Source organism: Erythrolamprus reginae, chromosome 9 (assembly GCF_031021105.1).
Source record: "Erythrolamprus reginae isolate rEryReg1 chromosome 9, rEryReg1.hap1, whole genome shotgun sequence".
Lineage (NCBI taxonomy): Eukaryota > Metazoa > Chordata > Lepidosauria > Squamata > Dipsadidae > Erythrolamprus > Erythrolamprus reginae.
Window position 1 is genome coordinate 51,123,921 of NC_091958.1, and position 24,957 is coordinate 51,148,877.

Genomic DNA, 24,957 nt, shown 5'->3' on the forward strand with positions numbered 1-24,957 from the left:
GTCTGGTGGTAACAGAGAGGGGTTCTTAGGGGGATCTAGAATGAAAGATTTTGGGGTTTTCATCCTAGTTTAGAGAAGCAAGCTTTAGTATAGTGCACTTTTGAATATTAATTTGGCACCTTAAGTGCAAGGCTGTTTATGCTACTTGCTGTAATCTCATTGACCTCCAGCGAGGCCATTTTCAACCCTTTTCTTATTTTTTATTTTTTATTTTTGTATCAGAAAATTTTATTTATACACATATATACACAACACAAAAGACATTTTAAAACTTTGGACATTTGTGTAGCAAATCTGTTTTGCGTTTCTTATTGTGCTCACAACCTATTACATCGCTTACTTCCGTATCTATTTTTCCTTAACTCATTATCACCAAGAAGTATCCCTTATTTCCCTCTTTCTGTCTTTCTTTCTTTCTTTCTTTTTTTCTATCTATCTATCTATCTATCTATCTATCTATCTATCTATCTATCTATCTATCTATCTATCTATCTATCTATCTATCTATCTATCTATCTATCTATCTATCTATTAAATTTGTATGCCGCCCCTCTCCATAGACTCGGGGCAGCTCACAGCAGTAATAGAAAAACAATATACAATACAAATCTAATAATTAAAACTAAAAACCCATAATTTAAAAAACATGCACACAACATGCCATACATAAACAATATAGGCCTAGGGAAGTTATCTCAGTTCCCCCATGCCTGATGACAGAGGTGGGATTTAACGAAAGGCGAGGAGGGCGGGGTCAATTCTGATCTCTGGGGGGAGTTGGTTTCAGAGAGTCGGGGCCGCCACAGAGAAGGCTCTTCCCTTGGGTCCCGCCAAACAACATTGTTTAGTCGACGGGACCTGGAGAAGGCCAACTCTGTGGGACCTAGCTGGTCGCTGGGATTCATGCAGCCGAAGGCGGTCCCGGAGATATTCTGTTCCAATGCCATGAAGGGCTTTATAGGTCATAACCAACACTTTGAATTGTGACCGGAAACTGCTCGGCAACCAATGCAGACTGCGGAGTGTTGTTGTAACATGGCCCATGATTGCTCTCGCAGCTGCATTCTGCACGATCTGAAGTTTGTTTTATAAAAATATTGTTTTTGACATGTTGTGAGCATACAAATCCAATCAATCAATCAATCAATAAAATATAAGAGCCTTGGTGGCGTAGTGGTTAAGAGTGCAGTACTGCAGGCTACTTCTGCTGATCACCGGTTGCCAGCAGTTTGGCAGATCGAATCTCAGTAGGCTCAAGGTTGACTCAGCCTTCCAAGGTGGTTAAAATGAGGACCCAGATTGTTGGGGGCAAATATACTGACTCTCTGTAAACCGCTTAGAGAGGTCTGTAAAGCACTGTGAAGCGGTATATAAGTCTTAAGTGCTATTGCTATTTCTATTTTATAACAGCCCGTTAATAATCGTTGTCATCCAATATGATTTCTTCCATAATTCAGGCAGAATAAAAACTACAATAAGGAATTGTACGCCGACTTCATTGCTGCCCAGATCAAAACGTTATCATTCCTGGCTTACATTATAAGGATTTATCAGGTGAGCCTGGTCATTTGATGAGATTCCCACCCAAATGTCTTTCTTCCTTTTAGAAATATAGAAACATAGAAGATTGACGGCAGAAAAAGATCTCATGGTCCATCTAGTCTGCCCTTATACTATTTCCTGTATTTTATCTTACAATGGATATATGTTTATCCCAGGCATGTTTAAATTCAGTTACTGTGGATTTACCAACCACGTCTTCTGGAAGTTTGTTCCAAGGATCTACTACTTTTTCAGTAAAATAATATTTTCTCACGTTGCTTTTGATCTTTCCCCCAATTAACTTCAGATTGTGTCCCCTTGTTCTTGTGTTCGCTTTCCTATTAAAAACACTTCCCTCCTGAACCTTATTTCATCCTTTAATATATTTAAATGTTTCGATCATGTCCCCCTTTTCCTTCTGTCCTCCAGACTATACAGATTGAGTTCATTGAGTCTTTTCAAACGGATAAATAGAATGGGTGCATTGCAAAAGAACTAAAGGATAGACTTGTCAGGAGAAAAGGCAATCACTTCTATTGTTTCTTAAAATAGCCAAAGAAACACTATCCACATGCATCTTAAATCAAGTGCTATCTACTGACTAATCTAGATAATTATAGTATCCACAGAATCAGTTCAGCTAGAGACCACATTTGGAATACTGTGTCCAGTTCTGGAGACCTCACCTACAAAAAGATATTGACAAAATTGAACAGGTCCAAAGACGGGCTACAAGAATGGTGGAAGGTCTTAAGCATCAAACATATCAGGAAAGACTTCATGAACTCAATCTGTATAGTCTGGAGGACAGAAGGAAAAGGGGGGACATGATAGAAACATTTAAATATGTTAAAGGGTTAAATAAGGTTCAGGAGGGAAGTGTTTTTAATAGGAAAGTGAACACAAGAACAAGGGGACACAATCTGAAGTTAGTTGGGGGAAAGATCAAAAGCAACGTGAGAAAATATTATTTTACTGAAAGAGTCGTAGATCCTTGGAACAAATTTCCAGCAGACGTGGTTGGTAAATCCACAGTAACCAAATTTAAACATGCCTGGGATAAACATATATCCATTGTAAGATAAAATACAGGAAATAGTATAAGGGCAGACTAGATGGACCATGAGGTCTTTTTCTGCCGTCAGTCTTCTATGTTTCCCGAGAAGTTTTACGCTTAAGACCTTCCACCATTCTTGTAGCCCATCTTTGGACCCGTTCAATTTGATAATATCTTTTTGTAGGTGAGGTCTCCAGAACTGGACACAGTATTCCAAACGGGGTCTCACCAGCGCTCTATTATTTTAAGTTCCTCTTCATCGAGATGTAAATAACGGAGGCCACATCTACAACACGGAAGTGCATTTTTTATTTTCTGTTTTTCTCCTCTTGCCAGGAGCTGGTAGCTAAATATTCCCAGCAGATGGTGAAGGGGATGTTGCAGCTTCTGTCCAACTGCCCGGCAGAAACGGCTCACCTGAGGAAGGAACTGCTCATTGCAGCCAAGCACATCCTCACCACTGACCTGAGGAGCCGTACGTACCTGGGCCCCGTTCAGATCACTGCAGTCCTCAACTTACAGCCGTTTCCGTCGCAAAACGAGACCCTGGTTGAGTTGAGCTTTAGGGTCATTCTTTGTCAAGTGGACCAGGTGTTTCGTTGAAATTGAAAGTGGCCGGCTCTGAAGATTCTGAAAATTGGTCCACTTGACAAAGAATGACCCTTTAGCCCCTTTTTACAAGCTTTCTTGCCCTAATTGTGAAGTGAATCGCCACAGTTGGTATGTAGACTTTGCTCATCACTAAAAAAGTACCGCAGGACCTTGGGACACAGCAACGGTCATGAGCCGTGGTGGTGCAGTGGTTAAGACCACAGTATTGCAAGCTACTTCTGCTGACTGTCGTCTGTTGGTAGTTTGAATCTCATTAGACTCAAGGTTGACTCAGCCTTCCATCCTTCCGAGGTCAATAAAATGAGGACCCAGGTTGTTGGAGGCAATAGGCTGACTCTGTAAACCACTTAGAGAGGGCTGTAAAGCAGTATATAAGTCTAAGTGCTATTGCTATCCCTTCCTCCCTCCCTCCCTCCCTCCTTCCTTCCTTTCTTCCTTCCTTCCTTCCGTATTCAAATCCCACCAGGCTCAACTTTGACTCAGCCTTCCATCTTTCTGAGGTGGGTAAAATGAGGACCCAGATTGTTGGGGCAGTAAGCTGACTTTGTAAACTGCTTAGAGAGGGCTGTAAAACACTGTAAAGCAGCATATAAGTGCTATTGCTATCCCTCCATCCCTCCCTCCCTCCCTTCCTTCCCTCCCTCCCTCCCTCCTCCCTCCCTCCCTCCCTCCCTTCCTTCCTTCCTTCCTTCCTTTGCACAGTTGTTAAAGTGAAGTATTGCAGGCCGATTCTGCCCACAGCTAGATGTTCAAATCCCACCAGGCTCAAGGTTGACTCAGCCTTCCATCCTTCCGAGGTGGGTAAAATGAAGACCCAAATCGTTGGGACAATAGGCTGACTCTGTAAACCACTTAGAGAGGGCTGTAAAAGCCCTACGCAGCGGCATATAAGTCTTATTCTTGTAAGTATGAACTAGTTGGCAAACCTCTGAATTTTGATGACGATCATGAAGATGCTGCAAAGCTCATGAATTGTGGAAAACGTACATCCCAAGTCATTTTTTTCAGCGCCGTCATTACTTTGACCGGTCCCTAAACGAACGGTTGTAAGTCCACGACTATCTGTACCACCTTAAATTAGTTGAAGCATCTTGGTTAGACCTCATTGCTTTCCTTTCGACACTCATTCTGTTGCAAATCTTTGTTGCAGAGTTCATCCCGTGCATGGACAAATTGTTCGATGAATCGATACTCATAGGCTCTGGCTACACGGCCCGCGAAACGCTCAGGTGGGTCTATCGCGCGCTATTCTCCTGACCTAAGCTTCCTGATAAATAACAACGGCGTCCTTTAAAAAACCTTCTTTTTATTTTAACGGCTGTGAATTATGTTCATTCCCAGCTGTAATAAGTCCCAAACAATGTTAACGGGTCTGACGGTACAAGGCAGATAAGCACCAACCTTTATCTTTCTTGACATGCTGCCAAACACCTAACGGGCAAGGAGCTTTCCAAGGCCAAACAGAACAAAGAGTCAGGACTGAGACAGGAATTGAACAGAGTTGCTTCCTGCAACAAGCCCATCCGTGTGCTCCCCTTTTTTGCTGCGAGAGCAGTCATGGGCTTTCCCAAATATGCCCATGTCACACCAACACTCCGCAGTCTGCATTGGTTGCCGATCAGTTTCCGGTCACAATTCAAAGTGTTGGTTATGACCTATAAAGCCCTTCATGGCACCGGACCAGATTATCTCAGGGACCACCTTCTGCCGCACGAATCCCAGCGACCAGTTAGGTCCCACAGAGTTGGCCTTCTCCGGGTCCCGTCAACTAAACAATGTCGTTTGGCGGGACCCAGGGGAAGAGCCTTCTCTGTGGCGGCCCCGGCCCTCTGGAACCAACTCCCCCCAGAGATTAGAATTGCCCCCACCCTCCTCGCCTTTTGTAAGCTCTTTAAACCCACCTCTGTCATCAGGCATGGGGGAATTAAGATACACTTTCCCCCTAGGCCTTTACAACTTTATGTATGGTATGTTTGTATGTATGATTGGTTTTAAAATAAGGGTTTTTAGCTGCTTTAGTATTGGATTGTCGCATGTTGTTTTTACCACTGTTGTTAGCCGCCCCGAGTCTACGGAGAGGGGCGGCATACAAATCCAATAAATAGATAGATAGATAGCCAGATAGATAGCCAGATAGATAGATAGATAGCCAGATAGATAGATAGATAGCCAGATAGATAGCCTATGGCAGTGATGGCGAACATTTTTTTGGCTCGGGTGCCAAAAGGGGGCGCTCACACATGATAGCGTACATGGGGGGGGCGGGGGTCTATACCCATAATGCAATGTTCTCTCCCCATGCAGGTGCACCCCCCCCCCCGCTGCCACCTCCCCTCCGTGCCTCAATGAAGCTACTTCACTGCCCTACTACTTACCTTCAGATAGTTGCAAACGGGCCTCATATACCGTGGCCCATATGTTTGTTTGACATGTTATGTCTTTTATTTTGAAAATGATAAAAATATTTTTTTTTAAAAAGAGAAGAGAAGATACAATGCAATGAATAGTTAATGAAAGAAGTTAATGTGATGCCCTTGGAATTTGAATCGCTTTTGCTAATTGTTAGGCATGAAATAGTTGGTATGCAAAGTTCAACAAATGTCTCGCTTAATGACAAAAACCTGGGGATCAATTATTGTCATTAGTCGAGGACTACCTGTAATATGGTGTTCCCCCCCACCCCTTCCTTTAGGCCCCTTGCCTACAGCACTCTGGCCGATCTGGTCCACCACGTCCGCCAGCATCTACCCCTCAACGACCTCTCTCTGGCCGTCCAGCTCTTTGCCAAGAATATCGACGACGAATCGCTGCCCAGCAGCATCCAGACCATGTCGTGCAAACTCCTGCTGAACCTGGTGGATTGCATTCGGTCCAAGAGTGAGCAGGAGAACGGGAACGGCAGAGATATCCTCATGAGGATGTTGGAGGTAGGAAGGGCTTGGACCAGGGGCAGTGTTCCCTCTAATTTTTTTGGGGGGTGGGCAGAAAAGTATAGTGTCTGAGCGGCAGTCCCTTCGGGACTGGGCGGCACAGAAATAATAAATAAATAAATAAATAAATAAATAAATAAATACTGTGTGTCTATAACAGTGAGCTCATAATAGGGCAACTCTATCAATATCAAAATGCCACTTCAATAGTTGAGCTAGTTTCAAACTAGATTTTGATTTTCTTTCTCTCTTCCTTACTCCCATTCTTTTTCTTTCTCTTTTCCTTCCTCTCTTTTTTCTATCTGTTTCTCTCTCTTCCTCTCTCTCTCCTTCCCTCTCACTCTTTCCCTCTCGGCTTCTGGGCAGGTTTGGAAAACTCTGAGTTGGTGATGATTTTTAAGTGAGCGATTGCTCACTGCTCAGCTTAGAGGGAACTATGACCAGGGGTCGAGGAGACGGCAGTGGTGGTGGGAATAGCGGCCTGAGAATGATACCACCGCTCAGAGACGTGGTCGCTCACAAGAGAACGCGGGTGCTGGAATGAAAAACAAAGGGGATTTGTCTTTGCTCTGCCTATTACTTTATTGGCTATACAGTATTTCACTTTAACATTGATTTGTCTATTGATCTTGAGTTGCTGGCTCTTAGACTTATAAGATTAGCTATCTTTGTTCATAAATTAGATAGGTCGAAGATTGATCGAAGATAAAAATCAGTTAAGGGTAATATAATTTTATATTTAATGGAATATTAAATAAACACTGATTTATTAACCAGAGCATGCAAAACATTCGTCAGACCTATTCTAGAATATAGCTCACCTGTGTGGAATCCACACTGCACATCAGATATTAATACAATCGAAGGAGTCCAGAAATACTTCACACTCCTCCTCACGTAACAAATTACCCTACTCCTCCAGACTTCAAATACTAAATCTAGAAAATTTACAACTACGTCGTCTCCGAACTGATTTAAGTGTTGTTCATAAAATCATACATCATAATGTACTCCCTGTCAGTGACTACTTCACCTTTAACAACAACAACAACAGAAGAGCACGTAATTGATACAAACTGAATGTAAATCGCTCCAAACTTGACTGCAGAAAATACGATTTCAGCAATAGAGTGGTCACTGCCTGGAACTCATTACCTGACTCTGGTGTTGCCTCCCCCAACCCCAAAATCTTCAACCTTACATTATCTGCAATCGACCTCTCCCCTTTTCTAAGAGGTCTGTAAGGGGCGTGCATAAGTGCACTTTTGTGCCTAATGTCCCTGTCCTATTGTTAATATGTACTATAATACTATACTTGTTTGACAAATAAATAAATAAATAAACAAACAAACAAACAATTAAATAAAATAAAATAAGATAGAAATACAACTAACTGATTGAATGCTAGTTATTAAAGGAATATACACTGCTCAAAAAAAAAATAAAGGGAACATTCAAAAAACAACACATCCTAGATCTGAATGAATGAAATATTCTCATTGAATACTTAGTTGTGTACAAAGTTGAATGTGATGAAAACAAAATGAAATTGATTGTCAATCATTGTTGCTTCCAAAGTGGACAGTTTGATTTCCCAGATGTTTGATTTACTTCTTGAGTTATATTGTGTTGTTTAAGTGTTCCCTTTATTTTTTTGACCAGTATATTACAGTGATCCCCCGGTTATTGCGTCCCCAACCATTGCGAACAGGGTAATTTGCGATTTTTGAACCCGGAAGTCAAAACACCAATCTACGCATGCGTGCCCTTTTTCTATGGGCACGCATGCGTAGATGGGGCCCGGCAGATCAGCTGCTGGGCGGCTTCCCTGGGTCTTCCCCCTCTTGCTGGCGGGAGGGCGAGCAGCGGGCATCAGCAAGGAGTTTCCCCACCGCCCATGCAAACTCCTCGCTGCCGCCCGCCCTTCGCCCGCCCACGCCGTTCATTCTCGCCGCTTTTGAGCTGAGTCCGGAAGCGAATTCGCTCCCGGACTCAGCTCGAAAGCGCCGAGAGCCAGCGCCCCCCGGACCCCCAACCCGGGTTTGGGGGGCTGCTAGGAAGCCCCCCATGCCGGCGGCAAACAGCCGCGCCGCCCCCAATCTTCGGCTCCTCGCTAGCGCTGTGGGAGTAAAAACACCATCTGCACATGCGCAGATGGTGTTTTTACTTCCGCAGCGCTACTTCGCGAAAACCCGCTCGTTGCGGGGGGTCCTGGAACGGAACCCTCGCAACGAGCGGGGGATCACTGTACTAATATTTAGGACTTTTATAGCAAGCCATTAAAAGGCTGTAAGAATTGACAGTCAACAGAAAAGTTGACATTTTGGTTAAATGTTTTGTATCCAAATTTACACTAATACACTTTTGTATATATTTACCTTTTTGTATGTGTTAGTTTGTGTTAGTTTTGTTTGTTATTGTTATGGCTTGTTAGTGTTATACTTTGTCTTTTTATATTTATACACTGCTCAAAAAAATAAAGGGAACACTTAAACAACACGATATAACTCCAAGTAAATCAAACTTCTGTGAAATCAAACTTAGGAAACAACACTGATTGACAGTCAATTTCAAATGCTGCTGTGCACATTCAACTTTGTACAGAACCAAGTATTCAATGAGAATATTTCATTCATTCAGATCTAGGATGGGTTCTTTGAGTGTTCCCTTTATTTTTTTGAGCAGTATATTTAATAAAGACTATTAAGAAAAGAAAAAGGGGATTTGATTTAATTTGAAAATCAGGTTGTTGTGTTAAGTGGCTTTGCAGTTTAGTAGTAGTAATAGTAGTAACTTCATGGCATCGGACCAGAATATCTCCGGGACCGCCTTCTACCGCAAGAATCCCAACGACTAGTTAGGTCCCACAGAGTTGGCCTTCTCCGGGTCCCGTCGACTAAACAATGTCGTCTGGCGGGACCCAGGGGAAGAGCCTTCTCTGTGGCGGCCCCGACTCTCTGGAACCAACTCCCCCCAGATATCAGAGTTGCCCCCACCCTCCTTGCCTTTCACAAGCTCCTTAAAACCCACCTCTGTCGTCAGGCATGGGGGAATTGAAATTTTCCCTTCCCCCCTAGGCTTATAGAATTTATACATGGTATGCTTGTATGTATGATTGGTTCTTTAAATTGGGGTTTTTAAGATTATTTTTAATATTAGATTTGTTTACATTGTCTTTTTATTGTTGTTAGCTGTCCCGAGTCTTCGGAGAGGGGCGGCATACAAATAAAACCAAACCAAACAAAATCAAATAAAATCAAATAAAATCAAATAAAATCAACAAACAAACTTTTGCACTGATAAGATCAGGTCTGCCAGTCTTAAAGGTTGCCACGGTTGGAGACCCCCACCCTATAGTAGAAACATAGAAGTCTGACGGCAGAAAAAGACCTCATGGTCCATCTAGTCTGCCCTTATACTATTTTCTGTATTTTATCTTAGGATGGATCTATGTTTATCCCAGGCATGTTTAAATTCAGTTACTGTGGATTTATCTGCCACGTCTGCTGGAAGTTTGTTCCAAGGATCTACTACTCTTTCAGTCAAATGATATTTTCTCATGTTGCTTTTGATCTTTCCCCCAACTGACTTCAGATTGTGTCCCCTTGTTCTTGTGCTCACTTTCCTATTAAAAACACTTCCCTCCTGGACCTTATTTAACCTTGAATGCCGGTGTTATTCCTGACTTCCTCCTCTTCCTCATTCCTTAGGTATTTGTCTTGAAATTCCACACCATTGCCCGCTATCAGCTTTCCATCATCTTCAAGAAGTGCAAACCGCAGTCAGAGCTGGGGGCAGGAGAAGCAGCTTTGACGGGCGCACCGGCTGGCGGGGGAAACGCCCTTCCGGTCACGGTGCCCTCCCCTACACCCACCACGCCGGTGGTGCCCGCGTCAGGACCGGTCTTCGAGAAACAAGGGGAGAAGGAGAAAGAGGACAAGCAGACTTTTCAAGTCACGGATTGCCGAAGTTTGGTGAAGACGCTAGTCTGCGGGGTCAAGACCATTACGTGGGGGATCACGTCTTGTAAAGCCCCCGGAGGTAAAAAAAAATAATTGACTGATGTTTAATTTTTAAAATTCAAGTTGTCCAATATAGTTCTGCACCTTTAAGACACACGAATGCCCAATTCGAGGGGGGCATTTTTTTTATACCAGTGGAACAACCTACCAGCGGATGTTGTGAACTCCAATACAGTGGTCCCTCGATTTTCGCGGGTTCGAAGTTCGCTAAACGGCTATACCACGGTTTTTCAAAAATATTAATTAAAAAATACTTTGCGGTTTTTTTCCCTATACCACGGTTTTTCCCGCCCAATGACATCATACGTCATTGCCAAACTTTCGTCCGCCTTTAATAAATATTTTTTAAAATAAACTTTAATAAATAAACATGATGAGTAATAATCTAAATGGTTGCTAAGGGAATGAGAAATTGCAGTTTAGGGGTTTAAAGTGTTAAGGGAAGGCTTGTGATACTGTTCATAGCCAAAAATAGTGTATTTACTTCCGCATCTCTACTTCGCGGAAATTTGACTTTCGCGGGTGGTCTCGGAACGCATCCCCCGCGAAAATCGAGGGAACACTGTACTCTGGACATTTTTAAGAGGAAATTGGACTGCCATTTGGCTGGGATGCTATAGGGTTCCTTCTTAGGCAGGGGGTTGGACTTGATGACCCTCATGGTCCCTTCCAACTCGTATCTATCAATCAATCAATCAATCAATCAATAAATAAACAAATTTTTATTTTTATTTTTTAAAAACATTTTAATAAACTTTATTAAACAATTAAAATAAACAAAATTAACAAACATATTTAATATTGGTTGAAGTTTTTAGGCTTACATTTCATCAGCTTACCATTCTTTCTTTAATAATAATAATAATAATAATAATAATAATAATAATAATAATAATAATTATTATTATTATTATTATTTATTGGATTTGTATGCCGCCCCTCTCCGTAGACTCGGGGCGGCTAACAACAACAATAAACACAACATGTACAATCCAATAATAAAAAACAACTAAAAACCCCTATTATAAAACCAAACATACACACACACAAACATACCATGCATAACTTGTAATGGCCTAGGGGGAAGAGCTTTATATATTTTATATCAATTAAGTATATTTGCTATGGTTTGTTCTAATTTAGTTACATAGTTGTCTGATCGCATAAGCCTAGACTAAATTTATACATGGTAAAAAGGAAAAAGAAAGCAAAGATAGGGGGGGGGGGGAAAAGGAGATAAGGAAAGAAAAAAAAAGGAAGGAAGAGTAAAGAAAGAAAAAGGAAGGAAAAAGAAAAAGAATGCTATTGGTCAACTGTTTCAGTTGACTCATGCATTTAAGCGAATTGTTCCTAAGCACATTTATGCAATTGGTAACTTCTTGATTTGTAAATACGTCTTTTTTTAATTGCATTAAGATGTTGAAATAAATTAATTTTGCTGGATAAATGGAACAAATGGTGCAGCTCTGTTTCACTGTTATGCAAATTAATGATCTTTTACAGTTTAAAAAAAAAAATCTGACTTCATTGATTTCGTCTCTTTCCTCTGTTTTTATTTAGAAGCCCAGTTCATTCCCAATAAGCAGCTTCAACCCAAAGAGACCCAGATCTATATAAAGTTGGTCAAATATGCCATGCAGGCTTTAGACATTTATCAGGTATGTATCAGGATGGATGTGGCTTATAGTTCTAGTTTGGAAGATGAATACAGGTATTTCTTGATTTACGACCGCAATTGGGATTTGGAATTTTTGGTCACTATGCAGTGTGATCATTAAGTGAGTTTTACAACCCCCTTTTTTATCATGTTTGTTAAGTTTGTTATCTCTTTATATCATCCTGTCTGTCTGTCTCTCTCTCTCTCTCTCTGTGTCTCTGTGTCCCTATCTATCTACCTACCTACCTACCTACCTACCTATCTCTAATCAATCCTACCTACCTACCTACCTACCTACCTACCTACCTATCTATCTATCCACCTCTGTCGTCAAGCATGGGGGAACTGAGACATCTCCCCCTGCCTATGTAGTTTTTGTGCATGATATGACTGTATGTATGTTTTTTATACTGGGGTTCCTTGCTTTTTAGACTTTTAAAATGTACTATTGTTATTTTAGATTCTAATTATTAGATTTGTCATTATGTATTGTTTTTATCACTGTTGTGAGCAACCCCGAGTCTACGGAGAGGGGCGACCTACAAATCTAATTAATAATAATAATAATAATAATAATAATAATAATAATAATAATAATAATAATAATAGTAATAATATCTGTCTGTCTGTGTGTCTGTCTGTCTGTCTGTCTGTGTGTCTGTCTGTGTGTCTGTCTGTGTGTCTGTCTTTGTGTCTGTCTGTCTGTCTGTCTGTCTGTCTGTCTGTCTGTCTGTCTATCTATCTATCTATCTAATTTATCCACTCACCCATCTTGCTATCCATCTAACCACCCTTCCATCCATCTAACCATCCATCCATCTAACCATCCACCCACCTAACTATCCATCCATCCATTCTAATTTTATTTTATAAAAACTAGAGAGATAACCTTGCTCTCTCTTTCCTTATGTATTATCCCTTATATAATTCTACATCGTTTACAGATTTTCATATCAGTATCATTCATGATGTTTCAGTTTAACTCTATTTCTTATATAGGTAGTAGTAGTTACTTAAATTCATAACAAAAACTTGAATATTTGTTACAAATAATAATAATAATAATAATAATAATTTTATTGTCATTGTCAAAAACAACGAATTGTCATTGGCAACAAAAGTCGTGGGACACCCAGAGACCAGCCCCACCATACATAAAATCAGAATAGGTAAATTTAAAAATAAAATAAAAAATAGAATTAAAAAACAGAATAAGTATATCTTACCAAGTCTTAAAATATCTAACATTTAACTAATTCTTATTTTTTTTTAAAAAAATATCTTTATTAATTTTTGTAAAAAAGGACAAACTAAACAGACATACATTTATGGAGAGGGGCGGTATACAAATCCAATAAATTATTATTATTAAATTATTATTTGGGGTTACAATTTAACTAATTCTTGCTTATCTATATTTTAGCATATCTTAAAAGGTTTTCTGTTTTCGTTCTTACAATATCCTTATAATAATATTATATTATTTTAATTCTGTGAAATGTATCCCTTGCACCCAGGTCCAAATAGCCGGGAACGGGCAGACGTACATTCGGGTCGCCAACTGCCAAACGGTCAGGATGAAGGAGGAGAAAGAGGTCCTGGAACACTTTGCTGGGGTCTTCACCATGATGAACCCTCTGACTTTCAAAGAAATCTTCCAGACGTCTGTCCCTTACATGGTGGAAAGGATCTCCAAGAACTATGCCCTTCAGGTAGTATGTTTTGTTCACTTGACAGGGAGGGGTGAAACCGGGCATCAAAGTTCAACCGTTCTTCCCTGTTCTGTCTGGGTCACTCCGGAAGCTATGACCAACCCAAAAAAATAAGCCAGACACCCCGGTAAAATTCAAATACAGTTTTATAATGTTCAAGGAAAACGAAGCTAACAGAAACTGTCCTTACAAAGCAGGAAAACACTGGAACTCCAAATATATACACGAAGGTAATTGTCCATGCATCAATATAGGATTCTTGCTGCCAAGACGAGGCTGTAGATAACAGACATACACCTCCCACAGTTCTTCAAGACTGCTGGGCCACAAGCCAGGAACAGAGATGCCGAGAAACAATGCAGGTTACAGGAACTCTGCATTCTGCATTGGTTGCCGATCAATTTCCGGTCACAATTCAAAGTGTTGGTTATGACCTTTAAAGCCCTTCATGGTACTGGACCAGAATATCTCCGAGACCGCCTGCTGCCGCACGAATCCCAGCGACCGATTAGGTCCCACAGAGTGGGCCTTCTCCGGGTCCCGTCAACTAAACAATGTCGGTTGGCGGGCCCCAGAGGAAGAGCCTTCTCTGTGGCGGCCCCGGCCCTCTGGAACCAACTCCCCCCGGAGATTAGAACTGTCCCTACTCTCCTTGCCTTTCGTAAGCTCCTTAAGACCCACCTTTGTCGTCAGGCATGGGGGAACTGAGACATCTCCCCCGGGCATTTACAATTTATGAATGGTATGTCTGTATGTATGTTTGTTTAGAAAATGGGGTTTTTAAAATATTTCTAAATAGTAATTTAGATTTGTTGTAAATTGTTTTCACTTTGTTGTGAGCCGCCCCGAGTCTGTGGAGAGGGGCGGCATACAAATCTAAATAATAAATAATAAATAAATAAATAAACTCCAAACTGATAACACTCCACATGGCTTCAATAGCTTGCCTGCCTTATAAACCCTTCCCTGCTAATGAGGACCACACCCAAACCCTGGTGTGCCTTATTCAGTGCTGATAATAGTTCCTCAATTGCTCCTTCCTTTGATCTAAACGTCGCATGTCAATGACAGCTTGTGCCTTGTCACCTAATGACTCCAAGCTACTGGCAGGGGAGAGCCCCTCCCCGGGGCTCCCATGCTGTTCTTCCTCGTCACATTCCTGACTGGACCCTCCCCCGTCCGACTGCTCAGCCCCCTCCTCTTCGCTGTCAGCCTCCTCCGGGCATGGAGCCAGCAGAGATGCAGCTGGCCTTTGATCTGCCTCAGGCTGAACCACAACATTCCCCAGCACCGATTTCTAACAGTCGGGGCATTTTATTGAAGCCGGGATGGCGCAGTGGTTAGAGTGCAGCACTGTAGGATACTTCAGCTAACTGGTAACTGTAGTTCAGCAGTTCAAATCTCACCACCGGCTCAAGGTCGACTCAGCCTTCCATCCGTCCGAGGTGGTTGATGGTAGGCAAAACTGGCTCTTACCATATTTTTCGGAGTATAAGACGCACCGTTTTCCCTCCTAAAAGAGGGTGAAAATCTGGGTGTGACTTATACACCGAATGTAGCCCCGCCCAGCCTCTCAAACGGAGTTTTGAAAGGCTGAAAACAGCCTCTGAAATGGAGATTGCAAGGCTGAAAACAGCCTCTGAAATGGAGATTTCAAGGCTGAAAACAGCCTCTGAAATGGAGATTGCAAGGCTGAAAACAGCCTATGAAATGGAGATTGCAAGGCTGAAAACAGCCTCTGAAATGGAGCTTTGCAAGGCTGAAAACAACCTCTCAAATGGAGTTTTAAAAGGCTGAAAATAGCCTATGAAATGGAGCTCTGCAAGGCTGAAAACAACCTCTCAAATGGAGTTTTAAAAGGCTGAAAACAGCCTCTGAAATGGAGCTTTGCAAGGCTGAAAACAGCCTCTGAAATGGAGCTTTGCAAGGCTGAAAATAGCCTCTGAAATGGAGCTTTGCAAGGCTGAAAACAACCTCTCAAATGGAGTTTTAAAAGGCTGAAAACAGCCTCTGAAATGGAGCTTTGCAAGGCTGAAAACAACCTCTCAAATGGAGTTTTAAAAGGCTGAAAACAGCCTATGAAATGGAGCTTGGCAAGGCTGAAAACAACCTCTGAAATGGAGCTTTGCATGGCTGAAAACAACCTTTGAAATGGAGCTTTGCAATGCTGAAAACAGCCTATGAAATGGAGCTTTGCAAGGCTGAAAACAACCTCTCAAGTGGAGCTTTGCAAGGCTGTAAAAAACAGCCTTTCAAACGGAGCTTTGCAAGGCTAATATACCTGTTCCAAGCTGTTTGTTAAGGACGCTAGCAGAGTGGATGCTGGTAGGCAGGTTTTTTTTTCTTATTTTCCTCCCCCAAAACGAAGGTGTGTCTTATACTCCGGTGCTTCTTATACTCTGAAAAATACAGTAATATTAACATTTTTAGCATTAACGTTTTAGTTTTCACCAGCAGTTTGGGGACAGAAAATCAGTTGCTTTTTTTTCTATTTTGACAGATCGTTGCAAATTCTTTCTTGGCCAACCCTACGACCTCGGCTTTATTTGCCACTATCTTGGTGGAGTATCTGCTTGACCGCTTACCTGAAATGGGTTCCAACGTGGAGCTGTCGAACCTGTATCTCAAACTCTTCAAGTTGGTCTTTGGTTCTGTTTCGCTGTTTGCTGCAGAAAACGAGCAGATGTTGAAGGTAAAAATGCTAGAGAAAGGGACCAGGTCTACAAAGCACATTTTAGGACGTGGTTTGTTGATTGAGTGACATAGGGGAAGGTTCCTATTTGCCGATGACTCTAAAGCAGGGGTCCCCAAACTTGGCAACTTTAAGACTTGTGGACTTCAACTCCCAGAATTATCAAGCCAGCTAATGTTTGAAGACCTCTGTTCTAAAGTGTGCAATAGGGTTGATATTCGGTATATCTGTAATATGGCAAATGATTTAGCCTTACTAGATAAGTGGTCAAAGCAACGGAAACTGCCGTTTAATGTTTCCAAATGTAAAATAATGTACTTTGGGAAAAGGAATCCCCAATCTGAGTATTGTATTGGCAGTTCTGTGTTAGCAAAAACTTCGGAAGAGAAGGATTTAGGGGTAGTGATTTCCAACAGTCTCAAAATAGGTGAACAGTGCGGTCAGGCGGTAGGGAAAGCAAGTAAGATGCTTGGCTGCCTAGCTAGAGGTATAACAACCAGGAAGACAGAGATTGTGATCCCACTGTATAGAGTGCTGGTGAGACCCCATTTGGAATACTGTGTTCAGTTCTGGAGACCTTACCTACAAAAAGATATTGATAAAATTGAAGGGGTCCAAAGACGGGCTACAAAAATGGCGGAAGGTCTTAAGCATAAAACGTAACAGGAAAGACTTCATGGACTCAATCTGTAGAGTCTGGAGGATAGAAGAGAAAGGGGGGACATGATCAAAACATTTAAATATGTTAAAGGGTTAAATAAGGTTCACGAGGGAAGTTTTTTTAATTGGAAAGTGAACACAAGAATAAGAGGGCACAATCTGAGGTTGGGGGAAAGATCAGAAGCAATGTGAGAAAATATTTCACTGAAAGAGTAGTAGATGCTTGGAACAAACTTCTAGCAGACGTGGTTGGTAAATCCACAGGAACTGAATTTAAACATGCCTGAGATAAACATAGATCCATCTTAAGATAAAATACAGGAAATAGTATAAGGGCAGACTAGATGGACCATGAGGTCTTTTTCTGCCGTCAGTCTTCAATGTTTCTATGTTTCTAACCTCACTAACCTCTTATCCAGCATCCCGTTTTGTTTTTGGCTTGGTCAATAAACGGCACCTTCCTCCTCCCGCCTTCCTTTCTGTCTTTCAGCCCCATCTCCATAAAATAGTCAACAGCTCCATGGAACTTGCCCAGACGGCGAAAGAACCTTACAACTACTTCCTGCTACTGAGAGCCCTTTTCCGATCCATCGGTGGAGGAAGCCATGACCTCTTGTACCAGGAATTCTTGCCCTTGCTGCCTAACCTACTACAAGGTCAGTAATACTCTAGGCCAGGGGTCCCCAACCCCCGGGTCTGTGTTATAGCATTGGTCCGTGTTGTGGTTGGCTCATGGCCAGTTCTTCTGGCCACTGATTTTGACTCAGAGGAGCCAAGTCCATCAGATCAATGAGGAGTCAGAGGATGAAGGGGAAGGAGAAGTGGATGGGGAAGGTGAGGCAGAGAGGCCTGCAGAGTCTGTAGGATCTCCAGTCAGAGCCTCCCCCAAGTCAGATCCCATGCTGTCAGGGTGCGTAGAATGCTGGGACGCCAGGGACAGCTGCGCAATGCAGACAGAGGCACAGCTGTCAGCAACTAAGGAAGCCACAGCAGGGTTAAAAAGGGAAGGGCCGCAAAAGGCGGTGTGGGATTTGAGAGAGAGACATTGGTTTAGTTTTTCCTTTGGACAATTTTGGAATTCTGACACTCAAGCCAAGTGAGTAATTGGCTGACGTAAGCCAGAGAGACTTTTGTTGCCAGCTTGAGTCGTTAACCCTGACCCTTGGACTCATAAACCAGCATTCCTTTTGTGGTTGCTGTGGCACTAAGACAATTTTGTACATAAAGAAACCTGTTGCCTTTTGCAAGCTTCCGTATGTATGTTGCCTTGTTGGGTGGCCAGCCGGCCAGGCAGAATAATCCGTGGCATGCCAGAAACTGGGCCACACAAACAAACAAGGCCACATCTGGGATACAGGCAGCACATAGAAACATAGAAGATTGATGGCAGAAAAAGACCTCATGGTCCATCTAGTCTGCCCTTATACTATTTCCTGTATTTTATCTTAGGATGGATATATGTTTATCCCAGGCATGTTTAAATTCAGTTCCTGTGGATCTACCAACCACGCCTGCTGGAAGTTTGTTCCAAGCATCTACTACTCTTTCAGTCAAATAATATTTTCTCACGTTGCTTCTGATCTTTCCCCCAACTAACCTCTGATTGTGCCCCCTTGTTCTTGTGTTCACTTTCCTATTAAAAACACTTCCCTCCTGAAACTTATTTAACCCTTTAATCTATTTAAATGTTTCAATCCTGTCCCCCTTTTCCTTCTGTCCTCCAGACTATACAGATTGAGTTCATGAAGTCTTTCCTGATACGTTTTATGCTTAAGACCTTCCACCATTCTTGTAGCCCGTCTTTGGACCCCTTCAGTTTTATCCATATCTTTTTGTAAGTGAGGTCTCCAGAACTGGACACAGTATTCCAAATGGGGTCTCACCAGCGCACTATACAGCGGGATCACAATCTCCCTCTGAAACCACAGCCTTTCTGTTCCACGGAAAACCCCTGTCCACGGAAGTGGTCTGTGGTGTCCAAAGGGTTCGGGGCCACTGCTCTAAGCTCATCAAGCATCCTCCATACAGATGGTCGGTCCTGTATGGAGGATGCTGGAACAAACTTAGGGTCTTAAGCATAAAACGTATGAGGAAAGACTGAATGAACTCAATCTGTATAGTCTGGAGGAGAGAAGGCAAAGGGGGGACATGATCAAAACATTTAAATATGTTAAAGGGTTAAATAAGGTCCAGGAGGGAAGTGTTTTTAATAGGAAAGTGAACACAAGAACAAGGGGACACAATCTGAAGTTAGTTGGGGGAAAGATCAAAAGCAACGTGAGAAAATACTATTTTACTGAAAGAGTAGTAGATCCTTGGAACAAACTTCCAGCAGACGTGGCTGGTAAATCCACAGGAACTGAATTTAAACATGCCTGGGATAAACATATATCCATTGTAAGATAAAATACAAAAATAGTATAAGGGCAGACTAGGTGGACCATGAGGTCTTTTTTATGCCGTCAGTCTTCTATGTTTCTATGTCCTCAACTTAACGACCGGTTCTCTAGCAGCCGTTCAAAGCCACCAAAAGGGGGAGACGTTTGTCAAGTGGGGTTTGGCGGTGGACTTGACCTTCCGGCCTTTGTTCCTTGTCCCTCTCCAGGTCTTAACATGCTCCAGAGCGGTTTGCACAAGCAGCACATGAAAGATTTATTCGTCGAGCTGTGTTTGACCGTCCCCGTGCGCCTCAGCTCCCTCCTCCCCTACCTGCCGATGCTGATGGATCCCTTGGTCTCGGCCTTAAACGGATCCCAGACGTTGGTCAGCCAAGGTCTGCGCACCCTGGAGTTGTGCGTGGACAATCTCCAACCGGATTTCTTGTATGATCACATCCAACCTGTCCGGGCTGAACTGATGCAGGTAAAAGGTGTCATTTTTTGGCCAACCGGATGGTAGAGGGCAGGTTTTTAATTCAGAGGATTTCGGTCCGGGGTTAATATCTCTCCAATTATGATTTGAAGGTAGATGATGGCCTGTTAAATGGGAGGCAGGCTTGTTTTCTGAGGAAGCTGCTGATAACTCGAAATGGTTGGCAATTACCGTATTTTTCGGAGTATAAGACGCACCTTAGTTTTTTGTGGCGGAAAACAGGGAAAAGAATCTGTTTACCAGGTATTCCTCTGGCTAGCGTCCTTAGTCTGGTCAGCTTCAGCACATTATTTTATCCCCTGGTTAAGGGCTTAAAAAAATTTATTTGGAGAGAGTAACGATGAAAGAGCTTGCAAGCCAGTAAGAGCTGGGAACGTTGTTAGAACCTGGAAAGAAACATTCGGAGCAAGTAGAGCAAGGGAAAAAACCCTGCAAAGACTTAGGGCTTGAAAAACATTATTTGCAGAGAGTAACAATGAAAGAGCTTGCAAGCCGGTAAGAGCTGGGAACATTGTTAGCACCTGGTTAGGGCTGGAAAGAGACATTTGGAGCAAGTTAGACTAATGGGAACACCCCCCAAAGACTTAGGGCTTGGAAAACATTCTTCACAGAGAGTAACAATGAAAGAGCTTGCAAGCTGGTAAGAGCTGGGAACATTATTATCACCTGAAAAGAAACATTCGGAGCAAGTAGAGCAAGGGAAGAAACCCTGAAAAGACTTAGAGCTTGGAAAACATTATTTGCAGAGAGTAACAATGAAAGAGCTTGCAAGCCGGTAAGAGCTGGGAACATTGTTAGCACCTGGTTAGGGCTGGAAAGAAACATTTGGAGCAAGGTAGACCAGTGAGAACACTCCCCACTCCCAAAGACTTAGGGCTTGGAAAACATTATTTACAGAGAGTAACAATGAAAGAGCCTGTAAGGTAAGAGCTGGGAAGATCGTTAGCACCAAGAAAGAAACATTCAGAGCAAGTAGAACAATGAAAGAAACCCTGCAAAGACTTAGGACTTGAAAAACATTATTTGCAAAGAGTAACAATGAAAGAGCTTGCAAGCCGGTAAGAGCTGGGAACATTGTTAGCACCTGGTTAGGGCTGGAAAGAGACATTTGGAGCAAGGTAGACCAGTGGGAACACCCCCCACCCCCTAAGACTTAGGGCTTGGAAAACATTCTTCGCAGAGAGTAACAATGAAAGAGCCTGCAAGGTAAGAGCTGAGAAGATCGTTAGCAGCAAGTTAGGGCTGCTGGTGGTGGTGGTGGTGGAGCGCTACATTCAGAGTATCGGACGCACCCAAATTATCATCCACTTTTAGGGAGGAAAAAGGTGCGTTTTATACTCTGAAAAATACGGTAGTCTAAGAGAAGCAAAGGAAACAGCTTAGCCTCTTTGAGATCTATTGAATTATACCAGCGGAAGTGTGAAAATATAGTTTGCAAGAATTCCTGCTAGCTAGGATGAGAGGTTCATTGTATTGTTTTTTTTAATTTAAAAAATCTGATACTATTTTTATAAATATTTCAAGGTAGCAGATATATTTAATGCTCCTTCCTCCTTCTATTTTGCCCATTGCAATAGCACTGTGAGATGGGTTAGGCTGAGACAGTGCCTGGCCCGAAGCCTCCTGGTGATTGAAAGCTATGTAGACGGCTTTCATGTCTAAGGAGTGACTAGAATTCATAGTCTCCTGGTGATTGGCCCAAAGCTATCTAGAGGGCTTTCATGCCTAAGGCGGGACTAGAATTCATAGTCTCCTGGTGATTGGCCCAAAGCTATCTAGACGGCTTTCATGCCTAAGGCGGGACTAGAATTCATAGTCTCCTGGTGATTGGCCCAAAACTATCTACACAGCTTTCATGCCTAAGGCGGGACTAGAATTCATAGTCTCCTGGTGATTGGCCCAAAGCTATCTAGACGGCTTTCATGCCTAAGGCGGGACTAGAATTCATAGTCTCCTGGTGATTGGTCCCAAATCACCCAGCCAGCTTACTGTCCAAGACCTCACTCTCCTGATGATTGGCCAATGTCATCTACTTGACTTTTGTGCCTGAGGTAGGACTAGAACTCACAGTCTCCTGGTGATTGGCACAAAGCTATCTAGACGGCTTTCATGCCTAAGGTGGGACTATAATTCACCGTCTCCTGGTAATTGGTCCCAAGTCAGCCAGCCAGCTTACTGCCCTAAAGTGGCACTAGAACTCACTGTCTCCTGGTGATTGATCCAAAGTCATCCAGTCATCTTTCTTGCCTATGGCGGGACCAGATCTCATAGTTTCCTGGTGGATTAGCCCAAAAATATCTATTTATGCTTAAAACTGGACTAGAACTCACTTCCTCCCAGTTTCTAGCCTGGTGCTTTTGCCACTAGACCAAACTGGCCCTATAATATATTTCTTGGGGAGGTTCTATCTTGCCTTGAAGAGCTTGGACGGTTTTGAAAATCCAACCTCCGCGCATCCTTCTGAACTCTCCCTTAGCGGTTTCCCCCCGCTTGCTTCCTAGGCTCTGTGGCGGACTCTGCGCAACCCTGCCGAGACCATTTCTCACGTGGCTTATCGCGTGTTGGGAAAATTCGGCGGGAGCAACCGGAAAATGCTGAAGGAGTCCCAGAAGCTCCACTACGTGGTGACTGAGATCCAAGGGCCCAGCATTACGGCCGAGTTCTCGGACTGCAAAGCATCGATTCAGCTCCCCATGGAGAAGGTAAGACCTGCCTTGGGTACCGATTCTCTTCCCTGGCCGACGAATGTACAGTGTGTCTGTTGATTGAATGGTTATGTAGGTATTTTAATTGGTTCTTTAGTTTTTTAGTTGTAACTAAATTTTAATTGTTTGGGTTTCGATAGATATACTGTCTTTTTATAAGCCGCCCCGAGTCCTCGGAGAGGGGCAGCATATAAATTCAATAAACTTAAACTATAATAATGATGATGATGATGATGATGATGATGATAATGTTTATAATGCCCTTTTAACAAAAGGGCACGACAGCAAGCCATGTACAACTAACAAGGACAGACAGGAGGCAATTTATTTATTTATTTTATTTATCAGATTTGTATGCCGCCCCTCTCCATAGACTCGGGGCGGCTAACAACAATAATGAGACAATATAAACAAATCTAATATTTAAGATAATTTAAAAACCCGAATTTCAGAAACCAATCATACATACAGACATACCATGCATAAATTTTATAAGCCTAGGGGGAAGGGAAAGTCTCAATTCCCCCATGCCTGATGACAGAGGTGGGTTTTAAGGAGCTTACGAAAGGCAAGGAGGGTGGGGGCAACTCTGATATCTGGGGGGAGTTGGTTCCAAAGGGTCGGGGCTGCCACAGAGAAGGCTCTTCCCCTGGGTCCCGCCAAACAACATTTTTTAGTGAGACCTAACTCTTGCGAAAGGCGAAGAGGGTGGGGGCAGTGCGAATCTCTGCAGGGCGCTGATCCCAGAGGGCTGGGCCCCCCACAGAGAAGGCTGGTGTGATAAAAATTCACAAAGTAATTTCACAGGAGTCCCAACGAACAGAAGCAGACTTTTTATTGTTCTGGTTTCTGGTAGAAATTCAGCAAGTGCAAATAACTTTTATCAAACACATTATTTCATAAACAAAGAAACTCCATTTTATTCTCTTCTCTTCTGGTTATACACACATTTCATACTGCCGTATCTCTCCTGGCTCTGTAATCTCTCTTAATTGCAGTCCTTACATTCCTTCTCCTGCTCTGTTAGACAAGATTTATTTCGTAAAGGCATGCTCACTAAAAAACAGCAGACAGACAGTTAATCACACAGAATACTTTGCTTACTTGGAGAGCGGCATAGAAAATCAACATCCTTTTGTTCGGAAACGTTGAAACTCCATCCTTCTTCTTCACTAGTCCCATGACGTGCCAATTACCTCACCCAATTATTTAACCCATTCATCTCCTTAATATCTTCTTCCAGACCTTTGCTCTCTATGTTTCTGAATCCTTCTGAATTTAGGATTAACCCAGCGAGCGTCTGATTCTCCCTCGCTAGATCCTGAACTCATAGCCCCATCCTGTGGCTGGCCTCCCACCTGTTCTACTACCTGTAACCCCGGGCCCCCCACTACTTCATAAACACTATTTGAATCTGAGTCCTCAATATCTTCATCATCCTCCAACTGATCAAGAGTATGTACAACCCTTCTTGACATTGATCAAAGGTCCTTCATGGATGGAGAAGGCAGTCTCCAACCCAAAAAGGCAAAGTTACATTTTCAAACATCTCCTGACACTCTGGAGAATTCCACCCCATCCTGACCAGCCCAAGCCTTCCATCCTTCTGTGGACAGTAAAACGAGCAATATTTTCCCAACATTGTGGTGCTTTGGGGTTTTCTACCGGTTGACCGAGAGAGCTCTTTTCCCATTGCCTTAGGCCATCGAGACGGCCTTGGACTGTTTGAAGAGCGCCAACACGGAGCCCTACTACAGAAGACAGGCCTGGGAGGTCATCAAGTGCTTCCTCGTGGCCATGATGAGCCTAGATGACAACAAGCATGCGCTGTACCAGCTCCTCGCGCATCCCAAGTAAGAACAATTAATGGGCGGATCCATAAGGGAGGATGTTTGGAGCTCAGGGTGGGCACAAAGGGCTTCTCCTTGCTCTCTGAACGTGGTGGTTTTCTTGCAGACATCTCATGACCCAACTGGGTAACATCATCAGTGTTAGAGAATGGTGGTGGGTGGGGGGTGGAGGAGGAGGAGGAAGGTGGGGTCCCTTATTCTAGATAGATAGATAGATAGATAGATAGATAGATAGATAGATAGATAGATTATGATAGATAAATGATAGATAGATAGATAGACAGACAGACAGACAGATGGATAGATAGATAATGATAGATAAATGATAGATAGATAAAGATAGATAGATAGATAAATGATAGAGAGAGAGTGAAAGATAGATAGATTATAATAGATAGATAGATAATGATAGATAAATGATAGATAAAGATAGATAGATTATAATAGATAACTGATAGATAGATAGATAATGATAGATAAATGATAGATAGATAAAGATAGATAGATAGATAATGATGGCTAAATGATAGATAGATAGATAGATAGATAGATAATGATAGATAGACAGACAGACAGACAGACAGACAGACAGACAGACAGACAGACAGACAAGACAAGACAAGACAGGCAGGCAGGAGGCAGGTCAC

The 24,957-nt window shown here is 42.6% G+C and overlaps 1 protein-coding gene across 1 annotated transcript in view; it reads left to right on the forward strand.

Moving 5' to 3' along the window:
* TRRAP (transformation/transcription domain associated protein) overlaps positions 1–24,957 on the forward strand; it is a 108,696-nt gene that overhangs the window by 14,518 nt on the left and 69,221 nt on the right. Inside the window, exons 11-22 of the mRNA XM_070760239.1 lie at positions 1,458–1,554; positions 2,936–3,074; positions 4,362–4,440; positions 5,904–6,138; positions 9,852–10,182; positions 11,724–11,821; positions 13,338–13,532; positions 16,033–16,224; positions 17,375–17,540; positions 19,490–19,746; positions 22,257–22,457; positions 24,162–24,313. Coding sequence (XP_070616340.1) covers positions 1,458–1,554; positions 2,936–3,074; positions 4,362–4,440; positions 5,904–6,138; positions 9,852–10,182; positions 11,724–11,821; positions 13,338–13,532; positions 16,033–16,224; positions 17,375–17,540; positions 19,490–19,746; positions 22,257–22,457; positions 24,162–24,313 — 2,142 coding nt within the window. The remainder of the gene's footprint in view (positions 1–1,457; positions 1,555–2,935; positions 3,075–4,361; positions 4,441–5,903; positions 6,139–9,851; positions 10,183–11,723; positions 11,822–13,337; positions 13,533–16,032; positions 16,225–17,374; positions 17,541–19,489; positions 19,747–22,256; positions 22,458–24,161; positions 24,314–24,957) is intronic.